General features: G+C 36.1%; 1 protein-coding gene across 1 annotated transcript in view; it reads right to left on the reverse strand.

The window, feature by feature from the left end:
- The window catches only part of LOC145767988 (venom phosphodiesterase 2-like), a 34,347-nt gene that overhangs the window by 3,945 nt on the left and 10,291 nt on the right, over window positions 1–20,111 (reverse strand). The window contains exons 3-19 of the mRNA XM_082579541.1: window positions 19,457–19,600; window positions 17,847–17,963; window positions 16,758–16,871; window positions 15,327–15,381; window positions 12,443–12,534; window positions 11,127–11,206; window positions 9,905–10,024; window positions 8,871–9,043; window positions 8,085–8,266; window positions 7,015–7,205; window positions 6,424–6,527; window positions 5,515–5,584; window positions 4,659–4,749; window positions 4,002–4,165; window positions 3,408–3,459; window positions 2,766–2,941; window positions 323–446 (exon numbers count right to left, since the gene is read on the reverse strand). Of these exons, the coding sequence (XP_082435667.1) occupies window positions 323–446; window positions 2,766–2,941; window positions 3,408–3,459; window positions 4,002–4,165; window positions 4,659–4,749; window positions 5,515–5,584; window positions 6,424–6,527; window positions 7,015–7,205; window positions 8,085–8,266; window positions 8,871–9,043; window positions 9,905–10,024; window positions 11,127–11,206; window positions 12,443–12,534; window positions 15,327–15,381; window positions 16,758–16,871; window positions 17,847–17,963; window positions 19,457–19,600 (2,049 nt within the window). The remainder of the gene's footprint in view (window positions 1–322; window positions 447–2,765; window positions 2,942–3,407; window positions 3,460–4,001; window positions 4,166–4,658; window positions 4,750–5,514; window positions 5,585–6,423; window positions 6,528–7,014; window positions 7,206–8,084; window positions 8,267–8,870; window positions 9,044–9,904; window positions 10,025–11,126; window positions 11,207–12,442; window positions 12,535–15,326; window positions 15,382–16,757; window positions 16,872–17,846; window positions 17,964–19,456; window positions 19,601–20,111) is intronic.

Genomic DNA, 20,111 nt, shown 5'->3' on the forward strand with positions numbered 1-20,111 from the left:
TGACTAAAATCTAAATAATTGCACATTGTTATACAGTAATCAATAATTGTTAGCTTATGGCTGCAGTGAAATGTGGGCCACATAATAAAAAAGAATTTGGGATGTCGGAAAAGCACAAACAAGGCTTCATTCAAACAAAAAGTTGCTTAATAAAATTCTTTTACAACAATTTTTTTGTGGATGTGGTTGAATTTTTAAGCTTTCTCATCCCCTAGAATTGCGGACTGGTGAAAGAGAGCAAGAGTTCATACAAACCAAATTAACAATTAATTTCTGTTACAGTAATGTGTTTATGGATCTAATTGACTATAAGCTTTCACACCTCCTGGGTACAAGCTGACAGAATTGATGTTGGCGTCTTTTGTAAATTCATCACAAGTGAGCGTCATTTGAGGCAAACGAGGGTCTGGACGTACACAGGGATCGGGAGATACCAAGTTCCTTTGCTGCAAAATGTTTCCAGAGCATCATGTTAACGTACATCATAATGCAAAGTACAAACAAAAATCGGTTGTAAAGTAAACAAGTTTTCAAACTGAAAGTCTAAACCAGGGGTCGGCAACCTTTCTTCAGTCGCGGGCCAAAACAAAACTGCGCAGATGTCAACGGGCCGTACAAGTTTTCCATTTGCACTTCCGTTTTCTTTACTTTTCATAATATTGTTAAAATTGGCGTTCTTATCAGAGTATCTCCATATTTAGCTACTATAGGCTTATATAGATTAATATAAAGAAAAATAGTAACAATTGGTAACGAAAAACACCAAGTACTTTATTTATTGACAGCACAACATTAATGTGATATTTGATGTTGTTTCCTGCTAGAAAGTTTCTGAAGGTCAGGTGATAGGTTGGATGAGGCAAGAATCATAACATCTTGCAAGTGGTCATCAGTAAGTTGTGTTCTCAACTTGCCGTTAAATATACGGTTCTTCTTCGTCGTATGAGCTGTTCTTCCGGACTATATGTTTGGGCATGATGTCATCAGCCACTCGACAGTCTCGTCATCCAGGGCCTTCAGTCCAAGCGTTCCATGTGGTGGTTGATGGATTGGGCAGTCATGGACGACATGATCTACTGTTTGGTCTGTGGCGCCACACTCGCATCCTATATATCGGTTAATTGACTATTACTAACGCAACTCATGTAGCCTGCAACTAGCATGCAGTAAATAGGCTAATATAACCGGACTTCAAGGTGAAACTGCCAAGTACCTTGATGCTACCTTCTGCAAGCTTAAGCTAAATTTTGCCCCAAACCTAGTTTACTATAACAAAGCGACCCGTGATCGATAGGTCGCGGGTACAAAGGCGCTTTGTGATAATTTCCTATGCTTGGTGGATTCTAACAAGTAGCAAATTCTTCAAAGACAAGAATCACTTGTTGAAAAAAACGGAAAAATGGAATTGGGAGTAAATTATAACTCTAAAAAGTAAAGTAATTTAAAAGACTGGACCGGCTGTCACTAAAAAGGCCAATTCCTGCTTCCTAAGCTACACATATTTCTAAATTATCAACCTTCAAACAAACTAATTCTTAAAACTTCAAATCTATCAAACTATCTGTCAGGCCTGCAACGTCGCTCTCTCTAAAATGCAGTTCGCAGAGAAAGAATATCAAGGAAATTCAAAATGGCGACAATGCCCTAACTAAGCATTGTTGCGGCATAAGTACACAGGCTACGTGATTACAAGTGAGCGTTACGGATAAATATGGAAAAGTAAAAATTGCGAAAGTTTTACATAACATTTAGTAATCTTAATTCTGTTATGTAAAACCAAATGGCAGCATAAAATAATGGGATGTTCGTTTTGGCCCGCCAACTACAATTTGCAAAAATGCTGCGGGCCGGATACGGCCCGCGGGCCGTAGGTTGCCGACCCCTGGTCTAAACCTTCTCGCAAGTGTTTGTGACGTGGTTATTAAAAAGCGCACAAAACAATGGTGGGATACAGCAGGTTCACACCGGTTCATTCGAACCCGTTCTTAAAGTTGTAATGGCATCCGCGAACCGGTTGTTAGTAAGTATATTTGTATAGACCTATATATGACATTACATGTATTGTATATCTATGTGTGTTGTTGTAAACACGTATGTTTATTTATGTTATTGTAAACAAGCTGCTTGAATTTTTCATGCAGGCTATCAATAGTATTGATTTAATATTTTCTCTCTTGCTATTGTGACGTCAGATGGTATCCAAAGTATCAAGCTATAACACTCGAAATATTTTGTACTATTCCTTGTTTTAACATCCGGTTATCTCCTCATCATCGTCATTGTCCATGTAGTCTGACAAAGCTTCCAGATAACGCACACTCGTCGCAAAAGTTAACCTAAGTTTTGATCAACCTCACAGATAATGATGGATATGTTATCTATTTTTACAATTTATGCGATGATCATGGCTACACACAGTCTTTGTCTCAAAGTGGGTTATAATACCAGACACCTGGCCACGTAACTACTGTGACTAGTTCTTACACCCGTCGATCAAGGTTGCCTTACATGTGAGAGTGGGAACTCCCGATGTTGGGTTGCTCAGCGAAGACAAGTCGACCGTTGTGTTTTGTCAGAAACAACTTAGGCTTGTGGTACCAAAGTAAAGCATTAACCCCAAAATAGATTGGTTTCTTTGTACCACATGTCCGCTGAGCTGATCTACTTGTCTTTAATGACAGTTTAGTTTGCTTGTTTATGAGTCAATCTATTTTATCAAGTTTTCTTGGAAAACACTCTAATGTAGCCTACTTCCCATCACTTACAATGTCTTTCAACGTAAACGCTGCGTAAAACGGAAGCTTCTTCAATTTGTCGTAAGCCAGGACGTAATCTGATTGCGTCATCAAGCAGTAGCTGATGTCATCAGTGAGTTCCAATTGACCAGCTGGCTCCACTTGAGGGCGTCCAAAAGGAAAGTGTAATTCTTGTGCTGCATTGACTAGAAAAAGGAAAATTTACAAATAAAATAAATAAAGAAGCAAAAGATTGCTACGCTTGAACTAGTAGATTGCTTGTTTAAGATTTAACTTCTAATTTATTTAATCGGCAAGGGTAAAAAACTTTCTGAAATTATCAAGAAATCTTCTTAAAGTTTTACTGTACCGTATATGAAGTTCTTCAAAACTCAGTCTATACTGACCAGAACAATGTGTCATTTGGTTGCAGCCTATAGCAACATACGAGTTAATAACAAGAAACATACGAGTTAATACTCGTACATAACAGTTAATGGTATTTTTGCTCAATGTAAACGTTAGCAACAATATCGCCATGTCGGATAAGACTTATTGAAATTTGGCAAAAGAAGGCAAAATATTCTTTTCTTGACGAGACTGCACATTGCACAAGCGTGAATGCGGAATAAATATTTGATCTACATTTTGTTAAAACAAAAGTTGACCAACCTTTGTCAGAAGACAATTGCAACCTTTGATATGCTAATTTGTCGGATATTCCCTGCAATAAAAGTGATTTTTTTAAAATTATTTTTAAATACCTGTACTCTGTGAGATTGCTTACCGAGATATCTAGAATACTACAAAATATTTGTTTGCTTTCTTATGGTGATTGTATGCTATAGTCTACCATGAAAGGATGACGGTGATCATCATGAGATATTTGTGGTAGCCTAGCCTGCAGTCACCACAAAAAGCAAGACAATTTTATGCGATAATAATTATGAACTTATTTCGTGAAAGTTTTGACCATGGATGTTGCCCCGCATGGTGGAAAAATTAAATCTTCAAATCTACTATCCTTGATTCAGCTTCAATAACATAAATGAAATAATTGAGATTGGTAAGTTCCAAGCCAACACAATAATAATGAATGTTGTTACATAGCGCTGTAGCCTATATATTGCAGAATACGTTGCTCCTCAGCGTTTTACAAAGCAGACGGTCTCCATTATGTCCTATGTAGCTTACTGTCTTAGTTATAATGAAGCTTTTTGATAGGCAGAGTATTAAAACAAAACTTTTGAAAACTCCATTTCCTACATTGCACTTGTCACATGTTGAATCCAAATTATCTTCATCAAATTGGTTGCATTGATCTGGGTTCGTGTTTCTTGGAAGTGGTTCCAAAGGTTTTGGGTTGGACATCACGTGATTCAAAGACCCTGATGTGCCGTTGTTTGGAGCAGGATCCAAGTCCAATAGAGCTGTGAAAAAGAAATCGTAAAAATATCTTGTGTCAACTAACCAACATAAATTTTTCTGTTACATGGTGGTAAGGCATTGTCATATTTACTTTTTGATCTTGTAGCTGTGATGAAGTTGTACTGTACATAAAGTTTTACAGTTTTTTACATGGACGTTGAAATCCTTTAATAAAACTATTTATGCTTCACTCCTAATTGTAAAAATTCAGCTAGTTCCAGTATTGGATGATATGTTGTGAGAATTCTGGTTATTGTAGAAATTTAAAACCACTGCCCCGGCCCGGCCAACGAGGTTGATAGAGTAAAATTTCGCTTGTGATTGGAAAGCCTTAAGCTAAAATTGTGTTATCCAACCACACATGATGGAAGTGAATCAACTGTGCTTGACGATGCATTATTTTGGAAAAAAAATCTGGTCTGCACTGTTTAAAGTAAAGAGAGTTAAAAAAATGTAGTCGATCAACCAAATGAAATAAATTAAAAGTTTCTGTACCCGCAATCAAGTTGTACACTTCAATATTCTCGAAAGGAGTGGACGTGTTGTAATGTTCCTTGAACAGTGGACCGTGTGCAGCGAATAAAGCCTGCAATGACAAATAACGTCTCTAGTATAAAAGCAGACATCTGGCTGTCTGAACACAAGATCAGGCCTTGAGCATGGCTAGAGTCCAGCAAAAGTGTACATAGTTAAGTTTTGTTGACTGCTGCTTCACTTCGACTCCGAAGTTTGTGACTCCAAACTCCACTCGAACTCCGATCGCAACCGTAAACCAAAACCATCATCCGACCATAAACCACAATCCACGTTTTTTTGTTTTTTTTTAATATAATAACTTATACCTTCACTATTTCCTGTCATGAAAAGAAGAACATATTTTTAAATGAAAATAATTACTGCTCGGAAAAACACCACAAAAGTAACAAAAATAACATCTGCGTCAAGTGCAGCGTAAATAATAATAGAGATGTTGAACTTAATGCAAGTGAAAAGGCATATTGATTTAACTTCTTCTTGTTTGCTTGAGTCAATTCATGTGAAAATGCATGTGTTTGCTTTCTTGTGATTTCAAAATGGTTCACAAATCGAAGTAAACATGTTGTGACATAGTATGCAAAGTAGTTGAGAAAGGATGTATAGCAGCTCAACAAAGGAATAATTGTTACTTTGGCTACATGCACAACATATCAATAGAAAGTTGATTCGCCATCATAAATCCACTGAATAAATAGATAAGGTTCTTCTTTTTTTGCTTTTTTGCAGGATTACCAGCAATTGTCAATCGAACACAGAAAACTTTAAAATTTAAGATAATAATTTTGAAACAATTCAGCCAATGAAAATAACTTACGTGCATGCTTTTGTATTCGTTATCAAATCCATGAGTGCCTCCGTTGCAATTACTGTTCGAACCTTTACGACTGCAAAGACATTATTTGTAACCGAAACTTAGTTTGTTGGGCATTTATGACACAGTCAAAATATCGTAATGAAACGATGATATAGTACAAATAGGACTAGTGTGGTTTGAAAGCAATCTAATATTATTTGGAGTGCTTCGTGAATTTTAGTTTCAAACTCTGATTGACAGTTTCGAATCTAATATTAATATATTAAATCAACATTTAAAAAAAAATTTCTTCTTGTTGTGTAGCTTATTTGATATGAAACCATATGTCGATTGCTATGGATGAAAGTGTCCAACATATGTTTCAGTTTTGTATTACCTACAATATAACTCAATAAACAAAATTCATAATAAAAAAATCAAACGAACTTATTTCTACACGAGTCAGTTCAAGCATAAACAGCTAAAAATTGATTTCGATCAGCTAGCAGCTGGATTATGTTTAGTTAAGGTTAAGTTAAACTTATTCAAATAGATTAGTTGATTTTATTTGAATAAGGTTAACTGAAGATGGTTTAGCTGCTAGCTGATCGAAATCGATTTTTAGATGTTTATTATTGAACTGGCTCGTGAAGACACCATGTAACCGAATCGTTCATATCAAGCATTGTTGTGGGTTTGAAACTTGTCAGAAGATATTTCATTTTCGTGATAATAAAAAAATGCGTTATATTTCATAAAAAATCGGACAGCTTTATATCTTAGAAAGCAGTGATTGAAGTAGTAATTATGAGGACGGCATATAGGCTACAAGTTCATAATGCAGAACAAGTAGTCTATTCCAAAAGCTCTCTAGTTTACCATAACGTGATTAGTAGACGGAAAAGAAGCAAGTATATCCAAATCACCTACCCTTCTACAAGCCATTCATCGTCCATGGTGATAAGCACAGGCTCAATGCGGTCATTGTGGGCGTAATGATACCGCTTCGGAAGATACTGGTATTTCAGAAACGACTGAAAAGCAAAGATACTGTTGTTCGTACGAAGCAATAGATTAACAGGACTATATTACTGTACTTAAAAACTTTCCATAAGGTGTCGGAGCTTTCCAGCTCGGATTGTAATGGATTTAGACATAACCTATTTAAAATCCAATTTTGAACATAGCAAAAGTGATGCCAAGATAAAGGCTTTTGTATTTGTTGGACCAGAAAATGGACGGCCTTTGCTTTGATGGCTTCGAAGAGTTGCAAAGCCTCTTTTGTAAGCAGCTTGAGTTGAATTCAATGCATTAGTTGAATGCAAGCAAATTCGGTTTAATGACACAGTTGAGAATGTAATAAAACCATGTTGCTGACAATGTTGCCATGTTTCAAAAAAAATTGTTTTCTTGTATTATTTTCAGCACTATCGCTATTGTTTATATGCATTATTTTGTGCACTTTCGATATTGTTTATATGTAGCTAAATTGAGTGAACAAAAAAATCTCAAGCCCTCCACCTGCCAGTGCGTCTCATTATGTTTGCATCTGAGCTTTTCATGGGTTTCTTCAGCGTTAAATTGGTCCCATTCAGAGCGGTCCTTGCTTTTGCCTACTCTCCCAAAAGCCCCAGTACGGGCATAAACCACATCCATGTCAACTCCATAATCTTCTATACTTGTTTTGCGGTCACACGATATTGGAGCCATACCTAAAATGCAAATGAACGCACAATGGGATAGTCAATCGGTGAATGCCATCTTTATTGCACTTCTAAGATTCAAATTTGTTTTCAAAACTTTTATGATATTATTCAATCAATGGCAGACACAACAATACCACAGGGTTGAGCATTACAACAGTTTGTTGTGTCTTTCATGTCTTTGGTACAAAAAAGCAAACTCTTTCCAGAAACTATATTTTCGATCAATATTTGCTGCGTCATGTTTTGTTTTGTAGGTGGCTTAAACAGGAAACTATCAAAGTCAAAAACAGCCATTGAGGTCAACAGTCTTAGCTCGTGCAATAGCATAAAAGTAAGAAGAATATTAATGTCAATAAAAAAATTTCAAAGATGTTTTCTCAGATTGAGTCTTAAAATTTCACCTAACAATTAATTAAGCAGTTGTGTATTACATAGAATTGAAGCAACAAAAAATATTTAATTACAAAAAGAGCACGTCAACCAAACCTGTAGAATACTTACAGGGGCGTAGTTAGGGGGAGCAAAGAGGGCAATTTTCCCTCGAAATACTCCAAAAAAAGCATTTCACCTTTGTTAAAGCATCATTTGACATAGTTTTAGGCCTACTATGAAATTACGCTGAAAGTATTTTCAAAATGAGCAATTTTAATGCATTTTTTTCAATTTTTTTTGGGGAGGATCCCAGACCCCCTGTGAGTGCTCCGCCTGCGATGACTCGTTAGAAAGCTCAAACTGACGTGCAATATTTGATCCCAACGTAAAGTTTTGTACTGGCTGCTCTCCTGAATAATTTTTCTTTTATATTATCGTGTCACAGTCTAGAAGTGTAAAAACAGACTGACTGCGCATTTGAGCATTACAAATGCAATCATCTTTACTTCTTACCATGATCAGCTAACATTATGATATTCACACAATTCTCCATGTTTCTAAGTCGTAGCCCATCCATCAATATACCGATTATACGATCTGCTTCTGTCAAAGCATCGTCTACCTCAGGCGAGTCTGGGCCATGGTTGTGCCCTTCGTGGTCCACAATGTCCATGTACAAAGTTATAAATGAAGGCCTGAAAAGTATGAAGGATCAAGCAAACGAAAAATCAAAATTCTGCAGCCTACAGGTGTTAACTTGTGCCAAAATAAAGCGAATAAGGATTTGTTTGAGTTAAATCATTTGCAATCTGTGACATAATAAAAGCATTTAAATTTGAATATAGCCTAACACAAATTTACATTTGCTTTTCAGCAGCCAATTGTATCACGACTAGACACGTGTTTCGCTCATGAGGTTGGGATCATCAGTATAGCACCACTAATTAACGCCAACTAATTCTATTTTAGTGAGTACTCAGCTTTGTCTTGACTGTTATATAGAACGGTCCTTTTTACACAGTTATATTGTTGTAATTCGAAACGCCTTTTATAGATTTCTCGGCAGCCGATTGTAGCAAAAACATTTTTTAGGTTGAATTGACAGCGATAGACACATATTTCACCCATGAGGCTGGGGTCGTCAGTATTGCACCACTAATTCCTATTTGATAGTTGTTACCCAGAAAATGCATATTTTATCTTCATGTATATCCAAGCCTTAAACTAAACTTGAAGTTTTGACAAAATCTAACTAGCAATGATTAAAACTTGAACTTTTAAAGTGTGACATAGTCAAACCTATCTTCCTTTGGCAGATCTAGCCAATCCAAAGCCTGGTACATCCTCTCCTCGTTATCTACGCTACCATCGTATTTGTAGTAGTAGTCTGGATAGCGAGTTATATTTACGTCAGAGCCTGGCCAGAAATAACAGGCGCTTTTCTTTCCTTGGTTGCTGGTTGTGACCCAGATCTAAGAAAATAAAAATTAGATTAAATCAAATTTAATAATATTTCACTGGTGGGAAGGTTAGACGTAAACGAATGGCGGTTCCCCGTGTCCTACCCCGTAAGCGCGTTGTGTCCAACAAAGCAAACTCAGAAATGATTACCACAATGCGCCACACATGCAGCCCTGGAGGCACAGTTGAGAAGGCAATGGAAAGTAAGCATAACACTTCAGACAAGTGCAGACACTCTAATCGTGCTGTTCAACGTACAGTATAACATTGGAGAACGTTCTGACGATACCAATAAGGGTAAAACAGCCTGGTAGTGGAGCTCCTCGAAGCTTGGCGTGGCGAAGAAGAAAAGGTTCACCTGAAGAAGAAACAAGAGAAAAAGAAGACGAAAAAGAAGAAGAAAATAAAGAAGATAAAGTAATTTAAAATTTTCAGTAAAATAGTAACTGTATTGGATGTAAAACAAAAACATATCGAAAACAATTTACAAGAGCGTGATCATGACTTACAGCAGGGGTCGGCAACCTTTTTCTAACAGAGGGCCAAAGCCAAGCTTTACATGGTCTTGGCGGGCCGTAGCCTACTGATACCAGTTTTGATATATTTAGACTTATGACTTCAAGGCGTTGACGTAATGGCTTCAGAATATCGGTTCTTGTAGCAATACCCTTGACAGGAGTCAGCTAAACAAATTCTTCAACATCAAAATCTTTGTTTACTCCACGTATACATACTTCTAGCTCATCTGTAAGCCAAACTGTTGTGTTTGTGGCCATATAATACTATAATTTGTAAAGTGGCTGCGGCCAGATGATTTTCCTTGGCGGGCCGGATCAGGCCCGCAGGCCGTACGTTTCCGACCCCTGACTTACAGGTTCACCCTTCCACCATTCCGGGTTAAATGATTCAGGAGATCCAAGACTAAACTCTGCTTCAAGATCATGATCATATATTTTGTTATCGATGATCCCATGGCTTTCTGGATATAATCCCTGCGTCGTAACATAATTTGTATTAGTTTTGGAAAAGTGGTGGAAATATGATGCCGTGACGGATAAGATACCTCTTCATGTAGCAACCAACCTTATATAAATAATGTCTCTTCTTGCGCAGTGGCACAACATTGCTTACTTTAATGTAATCATCAGAGGCATTTTTTCTGGTTTTTAGAAAAGACTTATTTATTCAATAAGATCTGAAAAATGCTAGAAAGATTCTTCGAAGTGTAGTTCTCACAAACGTTAGCTAAAATAATTGCAATAAACTAACAAAACTTAACAGTTTTATATAGAAATATTCTATGTAAAGACATTAAACGAGCTTTTAATTTAAAAAAAATTCAATCTGATGAAAACCGTGTTCTTTATTTTCTGTTACCTATACCAACGTCTCTAGCGTCCTCATCACAACTATCAAAAAAAGGCAAATGACATTTATTGGGCATGTCATGGCCACCTGGAGATCCGGCCTGATTTGTCACATTTTGCAGATTTTGATTACGGCTACTGCTTGACTGACATTTTTTGAGATGTTTTTACTTTTTGTGGTTTCCTAATGACATAAAACTTTTTTGTTGCCTTGGGGAAGCAGTAGTAAATGAGAAAAAGTAAGTTGAAAAACGCTAAATCAGACTGTTATTGAAAATTAACAGTCTGACTAAAATCTTCGAAATCAAATTTTCTTTGCTTTTCAACATGTGAGAATGTTAAAACCTATTGTGTCATCTGGGGAAAAGAATAAAGAAAGCGTAAGAATATAATTTTTAGAAAAATTTATTTAAACGTTTGCTCAAAGTTAGAAAAACCTGGAAATTTCTGCAAAATGTGACAAATCAGGCCGTATCTTTAGGTGGCCATGGGCATGTCTATCGCAAACGCGGAATTGAACATTCGGCAATGATGGGGCGACTTCCTGATCAGAGGCACCGGGGCGTCCACGTTTGGAAATCTTAAAAAAATCTTTCAACATGGACAAACCAAGATTTTTTAAACTTAATAAGTACCATGGACAATCGATCTTTGTGGAGACTCACGGTAGCCGACGCCTTATTCAGGCATGGCCGATGATGATGATGATGATACCAACGATACTTACAGTGGCAATAGTGTAGTGGTTTGGGAATGTCTTGGTGGGGTACACTGACCTCATGTAAGGTGCATGGACACCGCAGTCAGCTGTAATTGTAACGTCACAGTAAATGGATATTTGATTAAACTTCATCATCGTGTTTTGTTTGCAAATAATCGAACACTTTCGTTTTTTTCTGAGCTCTCAACAGCAATGTAATTTTTGTGTTTTTAACTACAATAAGGTTACAGACATATACGACCAAGCAACCACACGGCATTTAATATAATCCATTAACATTGAACATAAACTATAAGCTACAAACGTTTTCGGCCATACACACGTTAGCCCTTATCAAGTAACAAAAAATAACTGCTTATCATATCTACAATGAAAATGAATAACTGATCTAAACACTGAATAGAAAAACAAAATGCTCAATGAAACGGCAGAGCATAGGAGAAAGGCACATCACATGGCGTTTAATTTAAACTTGATAAGGGCTAACGTGTGTATGGCCGAAAACGTTTGTAGCTTATAGTTTATGTTCAATTGTAATGGATTATGTTAAATGTCGTGTGGTTGCTTGGTTGTATATGTCTGTGGTTGAAAAAAGTGACCTCTTTACCAAAATTGTACAATAAGGTTAATTGTATAAATACAACACAATTAACCCACGTTTTAATACTATTAACTATAACTAATTGACTAACTAGTAACTAGTAATAAGCTTAATTTACGAAATTTGGATTTATTTTAAACATTTAGAAAAATCGTAAACGTTCACGCTCGATTTATTTTTAAATATGTCTTCTTCTTTGTAGTGGGAGTCTCTGGGATCGAAGGTTTGTCCTTTTATTACCTCAAATTTACTATTTTCCCTGACAACACTGGAAGGCTGCTATAGAGAGCAACCAATCGTTGGTTTCATCATCCAAAACGCCCATACTTTCCACTTCATTAAGTGGCTTGAAGATGATACAATCGTTGATGATGTGATCTGCAGTTTGATCCCCGGCACCACATTCATATCAGAGGAAGATATATATATGTATCATTACCCATTAAGCCCGACGCCGTACTAAGATAGTTGAGGCACACCCTGTGACACCCATGTCTTTGTAGTGTGATCGGTGGGGCAAAATATATGTATACGAAGTGAATGTTGAATATGTGAAACATATCAACTATTCTATTTGACGATATTCTGCTGCTTTGTCACGTTTCCATTTGTTACAAAAAGCAAAGTTTCTTCAAAAGTTGTATTTTAAAAATACGTATAATACAAAGTTTTTGTTGGTGGATTTATATTTGTAGCCTATAGATTTTTCTGTTCCGCTTACCCAATTTCCAAATATTTGGAGTTCGGTCTCTATAAATATATTCTGCTTTGAAGCCGTCAATAGAGAAAAGTATCACGATTGGGTCTTCATATCTGAACAATTGAAGGAATAAACAGAATATAACAATAAATTAAATTCTAAAAAAATATTAACCAAATTTGCAGTTTTTCAGCTATAGGCTCACTTTAGAAAGTCACAGAACAAATTTAATAAGTAACTTAAGCAAAGGTAATTACTTTTAGAGGAACAATCTATTACATTGGACTTAATACATTAAATTATTTCTGAAACGGTCTGGATTTTCTCGCATCAAATATTTTCTTTAAACGCCAAAAAACAATGCGGTGCATTGAATTTAATACCAATAGGTCTCCAGAATAGACCACTTGTATTGCATCGGCATAGGCCTACATTGTGTATCTTATTTAGCAAAAGTTTCCACTTTCATTTGATGAATGCGAAAGTACAAGCAGGAACATACGAGTGGTTTTATTACTTCACTGACGTTTTGTTTTCTGACTTTAGTATCACATGGTCTTTCAGAGAAACTTGAAATATCAGTTTGCTCCCAACGCACCACACAGCCAGCACACAAGAACATTTCATCTCATATTGCGATCAACACTGGTATAAGTTAATTTAATTATCGACTGGTTGGGTGTGCAATGTTTTACTTCGGAATAGTGCAGGCTATTGTTTCCTCACCTTTAAAAGCACCAAAATTCACACACGCTTTATCTGCTGCTAAAAAACAAGCGATCATTCTTTTGGTTGGATCAAATAATTCGTGATTGAGCGAGCAAATGTTGCAAAACGGAGAAAATCTTTAACATGTTTTTGTAGCCTATCTATTTTGAAGGGACACGTGACATCCTTGATTTAGATGCTGAATGCTCGATGATGTCATCGCGTTTCTCATACTTAAAAAGTTGTTATTTATGCTTCAAAAATTCTCATACATGTATTTTGACTTCGCCTAAATCTAAAAACTGCACGAAGAAATATTTTAATTTGAGTAGGCGTCCTTCATTTTGGACGCTAGGCATACATGGGTTAAAGAACACGTCATTGAAAATGTCAGCATTAGCGGAAACAAAGAAAACCCTTCATAGAAAGCTTCAATTGTTATCGTATGAAAGGGACAAGTGCTGTTAACGTATGGTAAGCATACAGTATATTGTAGTATGCACTATGCAAGTATGCATGGCTTATCGACTTTATTTCGCATAAAGTCCTGATCTGGTTAATCATTGTAGTAGATTATCTTATCTTATCGATATCTTATCGATAAACTGCGAGTGTTTGAATTACAACATAGTTTGATGTTCTAGTGTCTTTAGTGTCGGTCTCGGACAAAAGTTTAAATTAGGGGTACCCAACGTTTTGTAGCCACGGGCCGCATTTTGCTATTCGGGAGTCTTGACGGGACACATTATATTTCAACCTCATTATTGTCCTTGAAATTCGGCCTAAGCTTTTACACTGTGTATTGTAGAGTGACTAATCATGAAATGTTTTTGGCGATATGTGCAACTGCAACTCTAACAAATGATAAATGATTATTACGTTACAGAATGATTCTTAACCACAAGTCAAGCACATAAGCATGTGCACAGTATTTTGACTTTTTGGTCTTGCAAGCTAAAAAAAATTAAAATAAAAAAAAACTTTATACTGTTCTGGGCTACAAGTTTTGAAATTCATGCCGCTTTATCCACAAAAATTCAAAGATGTTCGGGAAATATGTCTACAACAACTAAATTGTTTCCGTCATTGATGATATAACTTAAATACAGGTTATGAGCCCAGAAGGGGGTCTCAGATATTGTTTCCGCGGCCGTACTTTGGACACCCCTGGTTTAAGTATTTATCATATAAAACTCGTAAACAAGTAAGGCTTATTGACTTTAGTTTACAAAGGTATTTTTGCAGCTTTCAAATACAAACAGTTTGTGTATTTTCAAGAACGCAACATGTCAAACAAGCTATTGTAGCCTACTGTAGCCTACAGCAAGATTATACTAATTGGATCGGAAGCTGACAGATCGTACATTTGCTTAAGTGTAAACCTTAATCTATTGCCAATCAGTCAATGCTGTGTTTGTTAAAACAAACTAATTAATCTCTTGCATTGTAAAAATGTTGTTTTTTCACAATGCCGAGAAACATATCGTTGATTGGTTAGTCTGAATGGCTTGCGTGGAAGCTACACCGTTGTGGTTGGCGAATCGCAGCTGCTCGCTGTACTAGCGAGTGCTCAGCCTTGTGCTGATAGCCGGGAAGAACGCCCCTCTCTTCACAAAACCTGATGTCTATTAACTTCTGCTATATGGGTAGTCTTCTTTCATGATTTTACTTTGTGAATTATTTTATACTTTTGCTCCCTAAATATTTTAATTTTCTTAAAGCTGAAGAAGCTGATTTTATGATGACAAACGTTTATAGAAATACATTATTCAAGTAACTAAACTGGATTGATCTCATATCATATCAAAACATAACGTGCTGTATTTAGGCTTGGTGGTATTAGCCTTAACCTACTGTATATCCTCCCGCATCAATATAAAGTTTAAACTGACGATGCAAAAGAAAAGTGTCAAGTGTATCACGTCCATTTTTTGGGAATAAAACGAAACAAACGAAAAAATAAATAGTTAGATTCTTTATCATCAGATAAACCACCAGCTCAGCGGTCGAGATAAGTGAAAGTGGTAACCCAGACACTAGACTCCTATCGGCATCACTTTGATGGGAATCTTTCATTTTGCGCCGTCACTTCAAACTAATGCAAGGAGGATACAACTTTTGAGTGCGGACGTCACACACCAAAGCAAGCTGTCATGTGCTAACAGCACGAAGTGTAGTAATAACATTCGGCACTTACCCGGGCGGACAGGATTTTTCTGTGGCACAGACTGTGCTGGACCAAGGTTGCTCTCCTAAAGTAAATTAACACAAAATGTGAATGGAATAAAGAAGTACGCTACTAAGCTGTTCAACAAATGAAGTGAAATTTCCTTAGTTGGCGATCGACCTTTCAAAGCCATCAGTTCAACTTTATCCTGGCGTCATGTCCAACCGATGTGTAAAATAAGATCTCAAACTCATAAACATATTTTCGAAAGTGTTTGTAAAAACAGTTGTTTTAGCGGTTCTGCCTCATTTGAAATTTTAAGCAATACATTTCAGGGCGACTTGAGCAAGGCATTTCAGGACTGCTCTCCATTAAACGGAACCTAGTGGATGTATAAGTTTACACACTTCAACAATAAGAGAAAACTTTAGATAAGTAATTTATTCATTATTCTAATTCAAATAGAACCAAACTAGGTGTTTGTCATACAGTATTTGACAAACGCACCTTTGCTGTTTCCAGGTCTCCAAAGTAGAATAGTTCTTATTCAGTCAATCTCGGTAACCGGCCCTTCGTCAGTAGTTCCCCAGACAGCCACTTTATCTGGCCTAGATCTGGCAAAGATCTGGTCAGATAAAGTGGCTGTCTGGGTCAAAGCCTCTCCAAGTATGCGAAACTACCAATATGACCTATCTGAGGCTTTGTCAGTTTGAAGATTCAAACCAATCAACTTAATAAAATCTGGTCTTTCCCAAAGAAGATGATTGTGGCTTAACGTTTATTCAATCATTTGCTTTTCACTAGCCTGGCGTCATATGCGTTACATCATATGCGGCATTGGGTGATAAAACTCTTAATGCTTTCTATGTATTAGCACATTTTGTCGTGTGAATATCTGCGTAACGTTTAAATTTTTTGGCCAACAGTAAACACAGCATATAACGATGTTTCAAAAACATACTAAATTTTAGTAAAGAATACACTTAGCCGTTAAGACTTTTCTAAGTCATTAACCCTATACTTTCATCCGTCGGGTATAAAACACTAATCAAAAGATAACTACAATTTTCGTGTCTTTTCCTTTGGTTGTAAAATTTTATAAAGATAGCCTACGTATTAAATTATTTCATCATAAGGGAGTAATTGTCATGAGAATGTTGGCCATGGGAGAGTATCGTAGTGTAGTATTTTGACCCCTTTCATGAAAGAATTTCTACTAGGTTATTCAAATGATTCATTAAATATGCACATTTCATTTGGAAAGTCTTTGACAGTCAAGAAAAATATGGATACCAAGGTCTAAAAAAATAATAATCTTAGGAGTGTGCGCCTTGGGGGTGTTTGGATAAAAACTTTGCAGAAATTCCGCCCCTAAAAGGGGTTTCACTACATCTTGTTGCACCCGCCAATCAATATTCATATCTCGGACTGGTTTAGTTGTGAGAAAAAGACAAGATTTACCTTGACATGTCTCTTTGTAGTCTGAGCAGCATGTCTTGTCATTTACACACGATTCAGTGCAATTGCATCTCACTCTGCTGACGTCACATTCGCCTTTGCATAAATACTTTTCACCTGAAAATACAAATTTATATCATGATACAGTTTCTGTACACTTTTCTATGGTATGGCTCTCCAATTTTTGTGCTTGTAAACATTAAAGTAACTTTTTTTACCAAACTTCATGTTAATAGGCGAAGTGTTTGGTTTCGAGTAATGTTGCTGACACCAGGTAGAGTTCAAGTGCTTCATTGCTGGCGTAAACATATAGAGAATGACAAAGTAAACACGAATTTGGCATCAACAAAAGGAAAAGATGGCAAAACCAAAAGGTTTGAAATACGCATCGATAAAACAGTGTTTGGAAATATTATTTATTCAGTTTGCACAGCCACCAATCCTAGAAGAGAGAACGAAAAGAAAAACATTTATTTCATCTGTTTTAAAAATAGTACAAAAATATGATTACAATTTTAATTAACACTTGCAAGTACAACAAGAGCGTTAAACTTTACTACTCACAAAAGAAATTCAAAAGTGACTAGTTTCCCAAACCAGCGTTGACAGATTCTCAAATAGGTTTGTCGCCGGAGGTCTCATTAAATTTTACCAGATACCACAAATTTACACCGGATTTTCAAATCTTATAAATCGTAGATAAATAAATTGGATCAAAAAATTTTGCATAGACAGTCGCATGTCTTATAGATTAATCTTGTACTTTATGTTACATGCTAAAATTTCTGTTTTGTTAAAAAAAATTGAAATTAAAAGATGGGCTAGCCGCAGCTTGACCATCATTGAACATTGACACATTGCTGCTGTCTAGCAGGCTCTTTAACTGGCTGATCTTTTGCAGCCTTTCGCCGGTGTTGTCCAGAAACATTGTGAACCTGGGGTGGTAAAAAGATAGATCCTTAACCCCAGGAGCTTACACGACGAAAAAGAAGACACATTACATCTCCACCAATTCTGTCTTGTTACAAAATCTAAGCACGAGAAAGATGGGCCAGCAACAGTTTGCCCATAGTTAACCCATGGCACCCCCACCTCCACAATGGTCTTGGTAATCATCACAGCAGTTGCCATATGATTCACATGATGGATCGCAGTAACAATTGGCTGATGATGGCTTACTGGATTCGTCACACCTTTCTGCACAAGATGCTGCAGAAGCAAAAGAAGTATGGTTGAGATTGATTAATGGAACTCATCGTAGCCTAATGATAATGATAACTAGGGCCATTTAAAGTCATTAAAGTCATATTTTTTTTCTATGCATCAGTAAGTCGTGAAATCAATTTTAACGCAAAAACCGCATCTCTATGAGGTATATTAAGAAAGTTATGAAGTCATATAAAGTCATATTTTCCTGGTTAGGTCATAAATCAGCTTTTTAAGTTATATAGTCATATTTTTGAGTTATAAAGTCATACTGTTGTATACTTTAAATAAAAAATACCAATTTAAGCGGTGAAGCAATTAAGCACTAAGAAAGTAAGGCAATTTCTGATTGAACGAAGGCAAACTGTAGGATTAGCCTACATAACACTTACAGTCACAGACCTATATTTTATGAGGTCACACATTGAGGTCAACTTAATACTCAAAATGGAAAGTTGTACGTACACCATCAAAGAGGCCCATGCTAATCTAAATGCCCTTGGTTTCGGAAAAGATCCGCTTGAGCTCAAAAATTACATTAAGAAGCGATTGGACAAAAAGGATGTGAAACAAATTATGGAGCTACAAAGACAAGACATTTCACCAGCGCTTTATGCAAAACTGCAGAAGTGTCAACCCACATCAGCGTCTGTGGAGCGCTCATTTTCCTTAACTAAAGTCATTTTTACGTCCAAATCGTAACTTCAAAGTCTCTAACATTCCACACTACATGAAACTGTACTACAACAGTGGTTTAAAATAAAAATGGATGTGTATTACTGTTATGTTGAGTATGTTTTACTCTTTAGTTCCGTGAGTGACGTGTTCGCATGTAAAAATAAACAATTTTTACATAAAGTCATATAAAGTCATATTTTCCAAAAAATAAAGTCATATTATTGATTTTTTAAGGTCATATAAAAATGGCCCTAATGATAACTCATAATGCTACTCATCGTATTTTTTTAAACCATTCTGATTTTTTTTTAGTTTTTTTTTACGCATATCTTAGTGTAAAAGTAGCCTACTCAGTAGTGCCTCTATATGGCTGCATTGACACTGTCTACTTTGCAAAGCGCTGAGAAGCAACGCATTCTGCGATGGATACAGCGCTATATAAAAACAAGCATTAGTATTGCCATTATTTTGAAAAGCAAACAACTTTTGTTCGTTTTTATGCATATCATTTTGTCTGTTTTTTGAATGAGGTTTTTTAGTTATGAATTTATTACCTTGTTTGGAGCATGGGATTAGTTATTAATTTTGGTGACTTGAAATACTGTAAATAACGTATATTTAAGTCTGGCTATAATCCCTTACACCACTCGCCTTTCAAGCTACGATTTTGCTAAGATTACCCCTGAAACTGTAGCTTTCTGAGTCTGAAGATAAATACTGCCAATATCAATTAACAATTTTGTGAAATTTATCGTTTTTTTTTTAATGATTTATTGATATATTATTATACGCAGAGATTTTGACCAAAAAAGACTCACTTATAACCGAGCAGAGTTCATCATAATCATTGCAGCAGTTGCCGTAGTCGGGACAGAGGTCGTTGCATTGGCAAGGATTGTTTGAATTGTATTCTTCGTTGCAGCGGTCTTGACAAGAGAGCAACCCATCCGTTGGAGCTGTCGCTAGAAGAGATTACATCGTAAATACGTCATGAGTATCGTCATGCGTCATAATTGTTGCGACATCACGTCATTATCACCAGTAAAGAATCGTAGTTGTTGGACTATCATTGACTTTATAGATTAAAAATACTGTTTGTAGCAAATCAATTGCTTTTTAAAATTATAACCTGAATTCTTACGAAGAAATATTTTGTATAACAATTTAAACAATAATAAAACTTTAATCTAATGTCTTGTATGAACTCTGCAAGCAAACTGACATACTGTGATATGATTAAAATACAGCATATAGTTCAAAGTAAATAATGTCACTAACATGATTACAATATACTTTATTGTGATTTAAATACACTTATTATGGTGTTATGGTGTTAACACTGTGTTTTTGTGTGAGTATTGTTATATGCAAATAACTTAATGGCACACCTGCATTGTTGCATTGTATATTTGTGCTTACGTAAATACACAAATGATCAGATTTGCGTTTCGTTTTTGATGCATTTTTAATGAG

The sequence above is a fragment of the Aplidium turbinatum genome, chromosome 1 (genome assembly GCF_918807975.1).
Source record: "Aplidium turbinatum chromosome 1, kaAplTurb1.1, whole genome shotgun sequence".
NCBI classification, from domain to species: Eukaryota; Metazoa; Chordata; class Ascidiacea; order Aplousobranchia; family Polyclinidae; genus Aplidium; species Aplidium turbinatum.